This window comes from Miscanthus floridulus, chromosome 9, assembly GCF_019320115.1.
Source record: "Miscanthus floridulus cultivar M001 chromosome 9, ASM1932011v1, whole genome shotgun sequence".
Lineage (NCBI taxonomy): Eukaryota > Viridiplantae > Streptophyta > Magnoliopsida > Poales > Poaceae > Miscanthus > Miscanthus floridulus.
Window position 1 is genome coordinate 90,416,351 of NC_089588.1, and position 14,093 is coordinate 90,430,443.

The 14,093-nt window shown below is 43.7% G+C and overlaps 1 protein-coding gene across 1 annotated transcript; it reads left to right on the top strand.

Moving 5' to 3' along the window:
* The first annotated feature begins 9,156 nt into the window (after positions 1-9,156).
* On the top strand, positions 9,157-10,681 carry LOC136482365 (bisdemethoxycurcumin synthase-like). Its single transcript, XM_066479578.1, has 2 exons — positions 9,157-9,359; positions 9,471-10,681. Exons 1-2 carry the CDS (start codon positions 9,158-9,160, stop codon positions 10,493-10,495), a joined length of 1,227 nt encoding a protein of 408 aa, XP_066335675.1. The 5' UTR covers position 9,157; the 3' UTR covers positions 10,496-10,681.
* Positions 10,682-14,093: the final 3,412 nt, after the last annotated feature.

Consider the following 14,093-nt stretch of genomic DNA (forward strand, 5'->3'; position numbering starts at 1 on the left):
TGAAACCAATTGTTGCATTATATATATCCATCCTTGTCCAGATATCGCACTGGAATCCTATTTAAGTTCAGGAACAGGTTAAATGCTTAGCCATGCTTAGTGTGGTAGAAGTCAGGTGATTTCCTGTCACCTACGAGCTTTAGGATGAGGTGGATCACGGTTGGCTATATGTGCTATCGTGGAAAAGAACCATGTGAATAATGAATTAAGACCGGGCGGAGTCTTGTGTAGGTTTGAACATAGTGACTCCATCTATGTCGTTTAAGGACCGATACGCTATATGTCCTCATGTCATGTTGAACGCAGCCTAACACTTAGCTGGCCGGATAAGTCGTTCAGACCATGAAACCGAGTAGCTCAACTCAGGCTGGGATCCATGGGGGTTGGATGCATTTTGGAGGTAGTAAGGATGTGCGGAGAGCCATTGGCATAAGTCCAAGGGGAGTCAGGTGCTTAAAATCCTGCACTTCCTGGCAGAGCGGTTCTCTGAGAATGCTGGGTGGCCCGGACCCGCGTCTTTTCTTTTATTTTTCTCCTGAGTTGTACCAAAGGTGACTCGTTGTGACCCTGACGGGGGAAGCAGGGTTTGTGTTTAGGAATACCCCTCCTACTAGATAGGAATCGATTCGAATCGCCATCTCTCTCGGATGGTGACAACTTGACTGAGTAGCGGCAACGTAAATTCAATTAATTTAATGATATGGTTAAATGGATAATGATGATAATGTTGCCACGATTTATACCTGATATGGTTATTAATGTTTGCATCTTAATCAAATGATTGCTTAGTACAGGTGCTAATATAGATGACAGGCTAATGGCTAAAAGTCACTGCTAGTTCAGGTTAAGAGTTGATCATTATTACTTATGCCTTTCCGCAAAAAGAAAGTGTCAGCCAGATCCACTAAATTAAGCTATGCATAATCCTTGGTGTCATTTGTTTTGCTTTTCGACGGGTAAGTCTAGCTGAGTACATTCTCGTACTCAGGGTTTATTCCCTCTTGTTGCAGATGACCTTCTATATCAGGGATTCTATAAGTATTGTCTCCACCCGGTGGGTGATGAAGACTAGATCATGGGCATGATCTCTGCTTCTCTTATCTGAATGCTTTTGCGGGTTGTGGTCAGCAAACCAGTATTTGTATTTGAACTCAGGTGTGTAAGTTAAACTATTTGCTTTCGCGTACTTTACAAGACTTGTTTTGTAATAACGATGACTCTAAGGTGATGTAATCTATTTGCAAACGTCTATGAAATGTTGTAACATACGATATGTTATGTTGAATTACTGTGATCTTGGTTGTATGGAAGTTGGTTTGAAATCCTTCGAGATTTCAGTTGACTACCGGGTTTATATGGGCTCAAGTGCGAGAATTTGATCATTTCGGCGATTGTTTTTGTACCTGTGCTCTTATAAATTGGTTGGTTCTATGACACTTTTGGGGGATTTTTTTTCATTGATGTTAAATCCCCTCCACAAGCAATGCTTTCTATATTTATCCACTTGCTCAAGCACCGTTGCAAATGCATTCTTAAGGTGCACAAGTAAAAGGTGTTGAGAGCAATGAAGACTAAGTTAGTGAGCTCCATAAGACTAACTTGAGAAAGAACAGTTGAGGTACTGACAAGTCTACATTCACATTTGTGACTAATGGCATGAAATCCTCAACCTTTGGCTTGTTGGTCTCTATTAAAGGTAATCCTAGGTAAGAAAATATAACAGAACCGTTCAATTTATAAAAGCATAAGTATAATTGCAGCCCACAAGCGGTCGCACAATCATACTTGAGCCCATATAAACCCGGTAGTCTGTCGAGTACCATGAAGGGTCTCGATTCATCGCCAACATACAACCAAGATCGTACATGATTCAACATACATGCCACATGATAGATAAAGTTCATAAATATATTGCCATACATCAGAGTATGATTAAAGTTATTACAACTCAAGTTCCAAATAAGGTAGTAGCGGAAGCAAAGTAGTTTTAAAACCAACATCTCACACATTTGTTTAATACAAGCCAGTTCATGATGACCACCCACAAAAACATCACAGATAAGATATATAAGTAGAAGCGCCTTGCCTGGGGCCTACTCCTCATCCACAGCAGGATAGAAGCAATTCTTACAGTAGCCATGATAAACAGTGTTATCTGCAATAAGTGGGAAATAAACCCTGAGTACAAGAAGGTACTCAGCTAGACTTACCCATCATAAATAGAAAATAAAGTGACTCCAAGGATCATGCAAGGCTTTATAAGTGGAGCTAGCTTGACACCATTTTACATAAAAAGCCACTAATTCAGCTATACATTTTATAATTCGGTCATCAAGTTAATTATAGCTATTCATCTCTATATTAGCAACTAACATGTGCCAAACATGTGGTATATCATTTAGTAGCATAACAATAGTAACCATAGCCGGTGTAAGATTTTCATATTCATTAGAACCATCATATTCCATAATCTAATTACTACGATGAAGGGGCTCCATCAAGTTTCTCACTATCCGGGAGAGATGGTGATTCAAATCGATTGCAACCAGTTGGGTAGTATTCCTAACACAAACCTAGATAGACCAGATCAACGGTCACTTTAGGTCACCTTTGGTACAACTCAGGTTCAATTCGTGGGTTCGATCAGCGCCGTACAATTAGGGACACTACCGGATGCCAGGTCAATCCGGACTCTAACCTACCCTTGGCCTCACACCGGCTCCCCTACACATCCTTACTACCTCCACTGTGCGCACTCTAACAGAACAAGGCCCTGCCCGAGTTGAGCTACTCGGCTTCGCGGTCGGAACGAGTTATCTGGCCAGCTAAGTGAGAGGCATCCATTCAAAATGACAAGAGGGCCTCCAATGATGCAGTCCTTACTCGGCACAGACCAAATCATATGACTCAACCTACACATAGATTCCGCCTAGCCTCTAGTTACATTACCCCATGGTTTTGTTCCATGATAGCAAATATAGCCAACCGTGCTCCAGTATCCACCTATATCTCGCAGGTGACAGGAAATCACCCGACTTCTACTGGTCTAAGCATTGCTAAGCACATATTCGATCCTAGACCTATATAAAGGTATATATATCTAGATAAGGTAGTTCTATGTATCAAGTGTTTTCAAATCAATTCTTACAACCTAATGCATCAAACATAAAGGACTCAAGTGATATTTTATAAAATATAGGAGGCTTAAAATACTCCGAGGCTTGCCTTTTAGGAAAGAAGTGGGTCAGTGGTTAGGGCACTCTAGAAGTTCATCAATGGTCAGCTCCTCTCCTTTAGGAGCTATGGGTTGGGGTGTATCCTGATTCTCCTCCGCCTCTTTTTTGAATTCCAGTAGGGTTACTCCTTCGGGCCATCCTATATGTATGAGCATGAAATAAGATATCATGAATGCATAGATAATGGCATGGATAATATGATATGATAAAATGCATACTCATAAGTGTCCTTAATAGCAATGTATTAAAGTGATAACAAGATAAATTTTCTTTTACTGAGTAGGTGCATATCTCCTCTTTAGTAATTAAACAAACACCTATTTAAACATTTTCTGGATTGCAAGACAATAGCCACATGTTTTGACCCTAACTGGAGTTATACATATCCAAACAATATGATCTTGGACTTTCTGGAAACCTTATAAAATTATCTACAACTTTCTTTTAATCATCTTAAGGTGATTCAGTAGCTATCTAGGTCAAAGAATTCAATCATTCAGATATGTTCAGAGGACAAGCAAATGTAACAGCAGACTTCTAACAGCTATAACTCATAAATCATTAGCCCTATAACCATGAAATTTTAGGACAAGCAAGATGAGTAAGTTATATACAACTTTGTTATTAGCAAGTTTAACCGGAAAAGTCATTATCATCATGAATTTGTCAACACAGCAGAAACTACACATGTAGCCATTTAGTTGAATTATAAAGCAATAATTAACTAGATGCCTATAACCAATTAATTCCAAGCACAACTATTAATAGAAACACATCATATGCATCATAAGAACCATAGAAAATATCATGGTTAATCCCAAATAATTTACTTATGTGCATTTATTAATTTCCTTATATAATAAGGTGATTTAAAGGATAAATATTTTCAATGATCAATAAATTCGGATAACATTATAGTAGGTTACATATATCCTCAATAGTCTACTGTACAAATTTCATGCCATTTGTATAAGTATAGCAACCTCTACAAAAATGACAAGTTGCATGGGCTTATTTTAGCAAAAATAGTTTAGCCTAGTGAAAAGTGTCAAACAACAGATTTCATATTTTTCTTACTTTCATCCTAGCATAAGAACACTGTGTAAAAATTTTCATGATCATATGTTATGTAATTTTTACACCATTTATTTTCACTAGAAACTAGCAATTAATTAAGATTAAATAGAAAGACTATATTCCAAGTATGCCCACTGTAGGTTTAGTATTTTTTCTAGCTAGAGCATGTCAACACACGACCAGAAAAATTGGAATCATAATTTTTGCACTTCCCAAGCTCAAGATATGCATTTTACAAGATGGAAATCAATTTAAAAGCCATTATCTAGCTCAATTTAATTTCCCCTAGAAAAATATCCCAAACAGTACGTTTTATATTTTTAACAAATAGTACACTTCATGGTGAATCCAAGAAAATTTGTATCACCCCATTCGACACTCCTAGCTCAGGATATAAAATTTTGAAGTTTGCATTCAAATCTGTGAAAATAAATAAAGAAAAACAAATTTCAAATCAGGCCCAGCAGCTAGGTGCACCCGGTCCAGTGCACCCAGAGGCACTGACAATAGGGCCCGCGGCTCAACGGGACCCACACGCCAGTGAGACCAATGCAGGGCAAGATGTTTGTTCGACGAGAACTCACCGACAGCGAGGTCTCCGGCGAAATCACCACCACCATCGTGCTCCCCTCGTCAACCCGCGTCTAGTGGTGTAGGTGGTTGAGCCAATTACAGCGGTTAGACACAACGACGGTGCACATGGCGGTGTAGCAGAGGTGCGCAGCGGCGCCATTGCCGTTCTTGGCAATGCCGAGCTCTCCCGAGCTCGGTTAAGGCTTCAGGGTGACCTACCTAACTACCTAGGGCTAGGGTTAGGGTTCGGCAAAGCGCCGGTTAGCTTGGCCGCATGCATGGCGGCGAGACCACAGTGGTGCAGTGCATGCCGTTCCGGTGAGCCGGCGATCAATAATGGGTCTCCGTCTTTGGGGTAGGCACTATGGTTCATGGCGGCTTAGAAACGAACATAGGAGGGGGAAGGTGGGGTCTTGTGAGGGCCGGCCGCGGCAAGCTTGATCTCACGACCATGGCAGGCATGCTCGGTGTGGTAGCGCATTCCCGCACGATGGCGGCGGTAGCAGTTAAATAAACGACGACGTGAGCATCTATGACCTAAGGCGATGATGGACCAAGGGAGAAGATGGTAGGAGGAGCAGTGGATATGGCTCGCCACGGCGAGCTTGAGCTCGTTGGTGCACCGCAGCCATGGCAGCGACGACGATGCACAATGCGGCTTTACCTCAGCTTGGATGGTGGGATGGGTGGATCGGAGAGGTAGAGTGGCTCACGGTGAAGCTATGCACGTGATGGATTGGATGGAGATGCGGCAGTGGTGGCGCGCTTAGCGAAGGCATGGCAACGATGGCGACATTGGGTTGGCTCGGCTGTGAGAGAGCGAGAGCGAGGTAGAGCGAGGGCGAGTGAGTGAGAGTGGGAGAGAGTGACCGAGCGCCCGGTGCCTTTCTCCCCCTTGGCACGACGACGTGGGTAGGCGAGTGGCGACACGCAGCGCGCGGCGTCTGAGCCGGTCGGCCATGACCGACGCGCGTTTTGCCAGTTTGAAAAGGCCAACCGGCCGACTGAAATGGCCCTGTTCACTAACCTCTATCTCCTAATGCGTGGTGAATCTGCAAAAACAGCATTAGTGACAGTTGTAGAGCTATGTGAGATCTCCAACTTTGCTTTAGGGAGTAACATCTAATTTGTCATGGTTTTCAAAATGCAAAGCTCCAAAGTATGCTACTTTGAAACTGTAATCAGCTAATGACTTGGCAAAATTTTCTAGGTTTAAAAACAACATTTCATTGCTACTTGTGGGCCCTATTTGACCATGTTAGGCACTGAATTAGCTCATGATCCTTAAACACAGTTTATTACCCATGTCAAGAACTACAACTTTTATTAAGGGTGCACTGCCATGCCAACACTCTATGCTATAGTTCAACTTTGGTCAAAGTAGGATCATGAAAAATGACATTATGTGTAAACTATGACTTAGAAGCAAAATTCGCCCATGTCATGAATCCAAACATTGTTCCATTTACCATCCTAGATATGTCTAAGGTGTTTTTGTGACCTCACAACCATTTCTCTCATTGGTCACACATGATCACAAGCATATGCATGTATATTATTCACATCACATGTGATAAAGAGAAGATGAATGAAATAAAACTTCATATGCTCATGCTCATGAATGCTTGGATGATTCTTGTGCTCATGAAATGCAAGTACCAAATGCAATGCTTAACACTAGGGTGTTACAAAAAAGGCAAAGAGCCCTTGGGACAACCAAATGTGTTAGCATAGACATGGTGTCGAGGCTAGGGGTTACCTTTGTTTGTCTCGTACTCCACAGGTTCGGGTATAGAGTAGAGTATAGGCTGGATTGGACTTAGCAACCACTAAGTCAAGGTCGGTGCTCGAAGTAAGCAAGTAAATTAAGTGTGGTCCTTATCGTTAACTTAGTTCTATCCCATAGTTGTCCTCTCTACCGACACCTATCATTTTTTTCTCCTTGGATGTAACTAGGACCTTTATTTGATAAACACACACGTTCCCTATGGATTCGATAAAACCTTAGAATACTCCTGCATGAAAGCTACAACGGCATCCATATGCTTGTGGATTTCCTTGTGGGTGTTAAGATACCCAGCAAGTTTTGTGGCGCCTTTGTCAGGGAACAGTTGTTGTTTTATCTCTGGACCTATTTCATCCTCGTATCTATTTCCTAATTTTGCTATCTTCGCTTTCTCTAACCTTTCCTATTGGGCATCAAAATTCTACTCAAAACCTTTTTGCTCCAGAGGTCGAGTTCTATGAACCACTACCCTCTTGAAAACCTATTTTATCATCTGTTTATGAACTCCGCTATACTTTTGTAGCAATGGTGTGGGAGCAACTCTTCTCGGGGTTGGACCATGAAAATCCTCACCACCACCCGTGAGAGTATGAGCAACTGTGTTCATGCCTGCTCATTCTAGGCATGACACAACAAACATTAAAGTGGAAATTATTTTCATTCTCTCTTTCTGAGAGGGCGAAACAATGGTATGCTCATACCCGTTGAAGCATTAACGGTACTTGGGATAAACTTCAGAACAAATTTTGTCTTGACTTCTACCTAATAGAGCGAGTCGCTAACCTCCAAATAGACGGGCTCTCCTTTCGACAGAGTAAGAATGAGTCTATAGGAACTACCTGAACAAGGTTTTCCATGTTGATTAATTTTGTCCCAAACTTGTTTATACCCGACTGTGTACTTTTGCTACATTTTTTGTTGGGTTTTAACAAGGAATCTGCCCTATACTTGGATTTAGACGTTGGAGGTTCATTCTCTCACAAAGACACAATGGAAGGAAGGCAAATTCTAAACCACTTTCTTGAAAACAATCACTATGCTGATTATCTTAGCAAACAATTCAGGGCTATCCTCAAACTAGAGGAAACCTCAACAACTGAGCCTAAACCTTTAGATTCTTTTGTTGAGCCCTCTCCCGAACCATTGCTAAACCCACAACTTTTGGAGGATGAAGAAATTCAACCTTTGAATCTGCCTTTTGGTCTTCCACCCAAAACAAAGCCCTTAGAAAAGTCCTTTCTGGAAACAGAGGTGAAGGACTTAACTTCAATTCTTAGTGACCAATGGTTTAGGGAGACAAAGCTTTCTCCTGTGTTTCAATTGTGTACACCTTTCTCAACTATTTCTTTCACTAACAAATCCTTTCTCAAAGAAGCCCTCTGTAACCCCACTTTTGGCTTAAACATCATGTCAGCCCTGCTAGTATCTAGACTTTTCTTCAAGAGTCCCTCTGGATTTCTTTTAGAATGCAAGGGTGTTCTTTGCAAGAACTCTATCCAACTTGATGCTATATTGAGGTGCTCCTTGATTTTTCATATTTTCGAAATTCCCGACTTTGATATCATATGATAGGACATCCCAACGAGAAACTTCTTACCAAATCAAAGAAAGTTTAAAGATTAAAATGCAATCTGATAGTTCATAGAAGGATTTGAGCCCAAAATACAAAGATTATAGGATTAATGATCACTTTGATATAATTCTATGTTAAAACTGAGCCTAAAAGGGAAAAATGAAAATTAAAGTGGCCATTTTAAAGGTTTAGGGACCAAACTAAGTCTTGGTCTCTCGGATGATTGTTGTAGGACGAAAAAGACTATTCTGTCATTTCCAAATGGCACAACTGTCCATGTATTTATAAGATACTTCCTCAACCGGGAATAAATCGCCGCCCTCCCAGCGATCAGACTACTGTGCACCAATGTTCTCTTACTGTTTTCCCGCTGTTTTAAATAGCAATCGGACCACTGTTTCCCACTTTTAAACACTGTTTTAAGTGCTGTTTCTTCTTGTTCACGGACAATGTTCATCACCGATATATATACCGGCGCAGCAGAGCGCGCCTGATTGGTCCATCAGCCACTTTGTCCTCGTTGAAATTTCTTTTCGGTTGGAATAGATTTGTTGTATTTCGAATCAAATGGCTCAAGAATTACTTTAAAAAATACAATACAAGCTGCCATATAAGTTGTTGGCCGTTATATTAAGCTAGCATATGCATTATTTTCATGTGAATGGATCAGCCACTTTGTCCTTGTCGAAATTCCTTTTCGGTTGGAATAGTTTTGTTGTATCCAATCAAATGGCTCAAGAAGTACTTAAAGTGTACATTAAAAAGTAGAGTACAAGTTGCCGTACAAGCTGTTGGCCGCTATTAAGCTAGCATATGCATTATTTTCACGTGAATGGACACAGTAAATATAACGTCGAGTCGCTGCTTAAATATAGCCCTACAAGCTCAGCTTCTTTAGGTCAGGCAAAAGCCATGGCGAGAAGCAGTGCCCATTCGGCCTCCGTCCTTCATGACATCCATCAAAGACAGCGAGCCGATGGCCCCGCGGCCATGCTGGGCATCGGCACGGCAAACCCGACGAACTGCGTGCTACAAGACCAGTTCGCCGACTGGTTCTTTCGCGTCACCAAGAGCGAGCACCTCGCCGAGCTCAAGGCCAAGACGAAGAAGATTTGTGAGAATTTAATTCTGTTTAATTGACGGAAACATCCCACGGAAAGAACCAGAAAACTGTTTGACCTAATCACAATATATATGATTATATATATTCTCGCCTCGCACGCAGGTGACAAATCAGGCATCACGAAGCGCTATTTCTACCACACCGAGGAGATCATCAGCGGCCACCCGGAGTTGATCAACGGCGCGCTGCCGTCGCTCACAACGCGGCTGGGCATCATCGAGGACGCTGCGCCCAAGCTCGCAGCGGAGGCAGCAACAAGGGCGATCGCGGACTGGGGCCGGCCGGCGGCCGACATCACGCACCTCGTGGTGGCCACCAACTCCGGCGCCAGCGAACCTGGCGCCGACCTGCGCCCTGCGGGGCTGCTGGGCCTCCGCCCGACCGTGCGCCGCACCCTGCTGTACCTCCACGGCTGCTCCGCCGGTCTCGTCGCGCTCCGCGTCGCCAAGGACATCGCTGAGAACAACCGCGGCGCCCGCGTGCTCGTGGCCTGTGCTCAGGCCGAACTCCTGTTGTTCTGCCCCCCGGACGAATCCCGCCTCGACGTTGTCGTCGCCATGACCCTGTTCAGCGACGGCGCTGGCGCTGTCATCGTCGGCGCCAACCCGGCAAGCAGCCCCATGGCCATGGAGCGCCCCATCTTCCACATGGTATCTGCCTCGCAGACGACGTTGCCCGGCACAGACCAGGCAGTGGTAATGAATCTCAGAGAGAACGGCCTCCTCGACAGTCACTTGTCCGTCGAGGTGCCCACGCTTGTCCAAGGCAGCATAAACAAGTGCTTAGCTGACACGCTGGCACCACTAGGCCTCTTGAACGCGAGCGACGGTGGCTGGAATGGGCTCTTCTGGGCGCTGCACCCAGGCGGCGGTGCGATCTTGGACAGCTACGAAGCCGCTCTCGGTCTGGAGCCGGGGAAGCTTGCGGCCAGCCGGCACGTGCTAAGTGAGTACGGCAACATGATGGGCGCGACGATCATCTTTGTTCTCGACGAGATACGGCAGCGCCGCCGCCGCTGCCACGATGATGGGAAGGATTGCCAGTGGGGTGTCCTGTCGGGGCTCGGCCCCGGACTCACAATCGAGACAATTGTGTTGCATGTCACCGACAGCCAGGACGAAAACTAGTGCTTTATTTAGTGGCTTGCTATAAGACTCTGCCACACGATTAGGCTACATATATGCTGGGCGATGACTTGAAAAGCAGCCAAGCTTGCAAAAAGAGGGTTTCTTGTTTGCCCGGAGGTGCATGGAGGTTGGAGGGTATATGTAATAAGTTTATCACATCATTGTTACACCGAATTGACAAATGCTATACTACACTCGGTTGTTTTGGCGCTCTGTGGCACTCGATTTTCAGGCCGCTGGATCAAGAATCGGTTGGTACACGTACGTACCGTGCACCCGCCCGCACTTGATTAATACACGTACGTACCATATACACATGACGCGGAATACGCGTAGGTACCGTCGCCGCCTCATCCATGATGAATGTGCACTGTTTGAATCAACATATATTAATTTGTTAATTGTGTTTGTGTTATAATATATTAATTTTATGCAATTGACCGTCGCGAGCTACCGGCAGAAGCCGGCTTAGGAATCTGTCAGGGACCCAAAGCCTGACAGTCACGTTGATGTTGCACCATCGGCCCATTCAACGACCATGAGGCGCTGTCAGCCAGTCCCTCGACAGGGTCATGCAACGGCGTGACGCGTCGAGACAAGGAGCTCCCCAAGCTCCAAGGGTAGAGGGCTCCAGACCTGGTCGTCAGCCCCTCTAGGCAAGGGAGTCTCCTTGCGCACCAAGGAAGCCTTGAGAAGGCTCACCCAGGGGAGACCGCATAGTGGCAAACAACCCCTGATGGTCAAGCGCCAGACTATGGCAACACCATTAGTGAGTGGTTGCGATGTTATTAGCCCCTTCCTATACGACAAAGGAAGCACCAAACAAAGCCGAGACAAAGGATGGTGAGCACCACGTGTAGAAGCCTTGGGCCGGAGCCGAAAGCCCGAAACCGACTTGTAATCATGCCCTCCTCACAATATAAGGGGACGCATGTGATACTTAGAAGGGGATCGGCTAATGGAACCGCTCATCCAAACTCGATAGCCAAGAACCATATGATAGCCACTACCCCAGATCTGGACATCACTGTGGGTTCAAAAACCCCCTTCATTGTCGGATTTTGAACCGACAGTGGCATACCGGCAGTAATGGGGGGTTGACATCACTGTCGGTCCTTAAAAACCGACACTGATCTACAGGCAATAGTATCGGTTCGTGGCTCCACCCAGCAGTGTCCAGTTGAACAACACTGCCGGTTTATAGTCCTAGCCGACAGTGACGGTTGCTTCAAGAGTGTCGGTTCTTGGCTCAAGCCAGCAGTGTTGAGCAAGCCTACAATGTCGGTTCATGGATCAAACCGGCAGTGTTGTCATAACCATCACTGTCGGTTCATGGTTCAAGCCGACAGTGTTAAGCAAGCCAACACTGTCGGTTTGTTTCTAACCAGCAGTGATAGTTACGACAACAATGCCGGTTTGTTGCTAACCGGCAGTGATGGCCGATTTGCATTTTATTATTTTATAATTTATTTTCATTTATATTTTTTCGTGGAATCGGGTTTCGCTTTATATACGCTACGTAGATGACAGGTCCATCAATATTAAACATTATAAATGTTACGGTTACAGTTCAAATGTTCTTATCAATATCTCGATCCCTCAAAATAAAAAAAGAAATTATTCGATAAGATGAAGCATGCTTCTCGGACTTCTTACAATAATCTAGCGAGCCGCTCTGGGCCATACTGGTCCTTGAACTTCATGGATTGTGCAATGGAAAATACTCCATCTTTTTCTAATACCTCGGCTAAGCTGAATTTTGCTAGCTCTAATTGCAGTGCGACGATTTCCATGTCTAACAGCCTTTTGTGGTTATATTTCTTGCACTGTTGTTCAAAAAAGATGATATCCAAAGAGGAATCAATAAATCATTTTGTTAAATTATTAACAGACATAAATGAAATCGGGATTATACACACCAACTTATCTGCTTCTTCCGATTTCTCGCCGATGTAGCGAAGCATTGCCCACATTACATAAAACCCGCATTCATTGTTTCCCTCCGGCTGTTTTAGGTACTTCCCCTCCATTTCGACAACCTTGAATAGGACTTGCGTCCCACTGATATGTCTTCTTCGGACACTGTGCAATATTAAAAGAAGAAATATTAGAAAGTGGTATGTGTGACTAGAAAATAATATATTATTAGGATCGCTTACTAATTCAGCACTACCACTAGTGCATCCAGATGATGAAATGATTTTTTCTTCAAGGCCCACACCTTGATCAGATTTTTAGCAAGATTGACACAAATGAAGACGAAATGGTTGCTACAATCACAGAATCCTAATTATCGAATAATCTTAACAAAAAAAGAAGCATAAAATTAAAAGCCGAGAACACATACTCGCAGTTGTAGGCTAGAAGTATGTGGGTTTTGTTCTTCATCTTGAATTCATCGAAAACAGCAATTAATCTCTCTTTTAAGTCTTCCACGTCACATCTATGGAGGCCTAAATATGTCTTCTCATTGACTCGCAAGGGGTCCAAAAAGACTATGTTATCCTATTTTCTTTTTAGTATGCAAAATTTTGCTATACACCTACATAAAATCATGGGATTTGGTCAAAAGTTAACAATTTATATCTTGAGAGAGTAGTTAATTATAATATCGTGCGTGTAGGGTACTTACATAGTCCACAGCGTCAACATTTGTGAATCAAAAGAGCGTTTCTGGTATAGCTAGAACAAGCACTCCCACTCGACATCGAACTTCTCTTCTTCAGGATAATGAAAAGCATGTGGCGAACGGATAATAACCTCAAAACCAAAGTCCTCCGTCTCTATTGCTTGAGCCATGTAATATTCATGCAACTGGCGCATATATGTTGTCGAATTTTTATACTCGTCATCAGGAACCAAAAGATTGCCCCTTTCATACTTCATTGTTGGTGTTCCCGTCCCTTGTACATCATAATAGATGTTCACGGCCTCTTCCATGGTTAATTCGGGGTTGTCTTCGACGTACTTCTGTATCTTCCTTAAATCTTCATTGTGTATTTCATCGGCTCTTATTGTAGTGTACTAATACTTTGTTTGCCTTTCGAATTCGGACTTCAACAAACACGGAGGCAGTGAGGCACAAAGATTGAAGAAACTAACACAATCTTCCTTCGAGATATGTGCTGTAAATTTTCCTTCCATCAAGTTTGTAACGCTGCCACTGAACGGCCTTTTTCTTTTTTGTTGGTCCACTTTGGGAGCATTAGCGATCGAATCTAAGGACCTTTTCTGCGACTACGAGGATGCCTTTGATCTTGTTTTGGTCTGAGGTGGAGGAGGAGGATGACGACGAGAGTTATGTTTTCCTGGGGTTGATGAAGATGGAGGAGGAGTCTTCTCTTTTCTCGGGGCTGATGAAGATGGAGTCGGATGAGGAAGAATAGAAGGCATGAGGAGGGGAGTGATGGCAGATGGTGAGGGATCATCGCGGGTGGGAGAAGACTCATAGTCATCCTCATCTTTAGAGGACAATTGGTGGTCAAGCTTAATGAAGTGCTTGCGCCAGGCCACTTGAGAGCCCTTGTTATGACCAAGTTTCAGCTTGTCTTCCGCTGTGGGGTACTCAATGTGTATCTTGTTATACTTCTTATCAAGT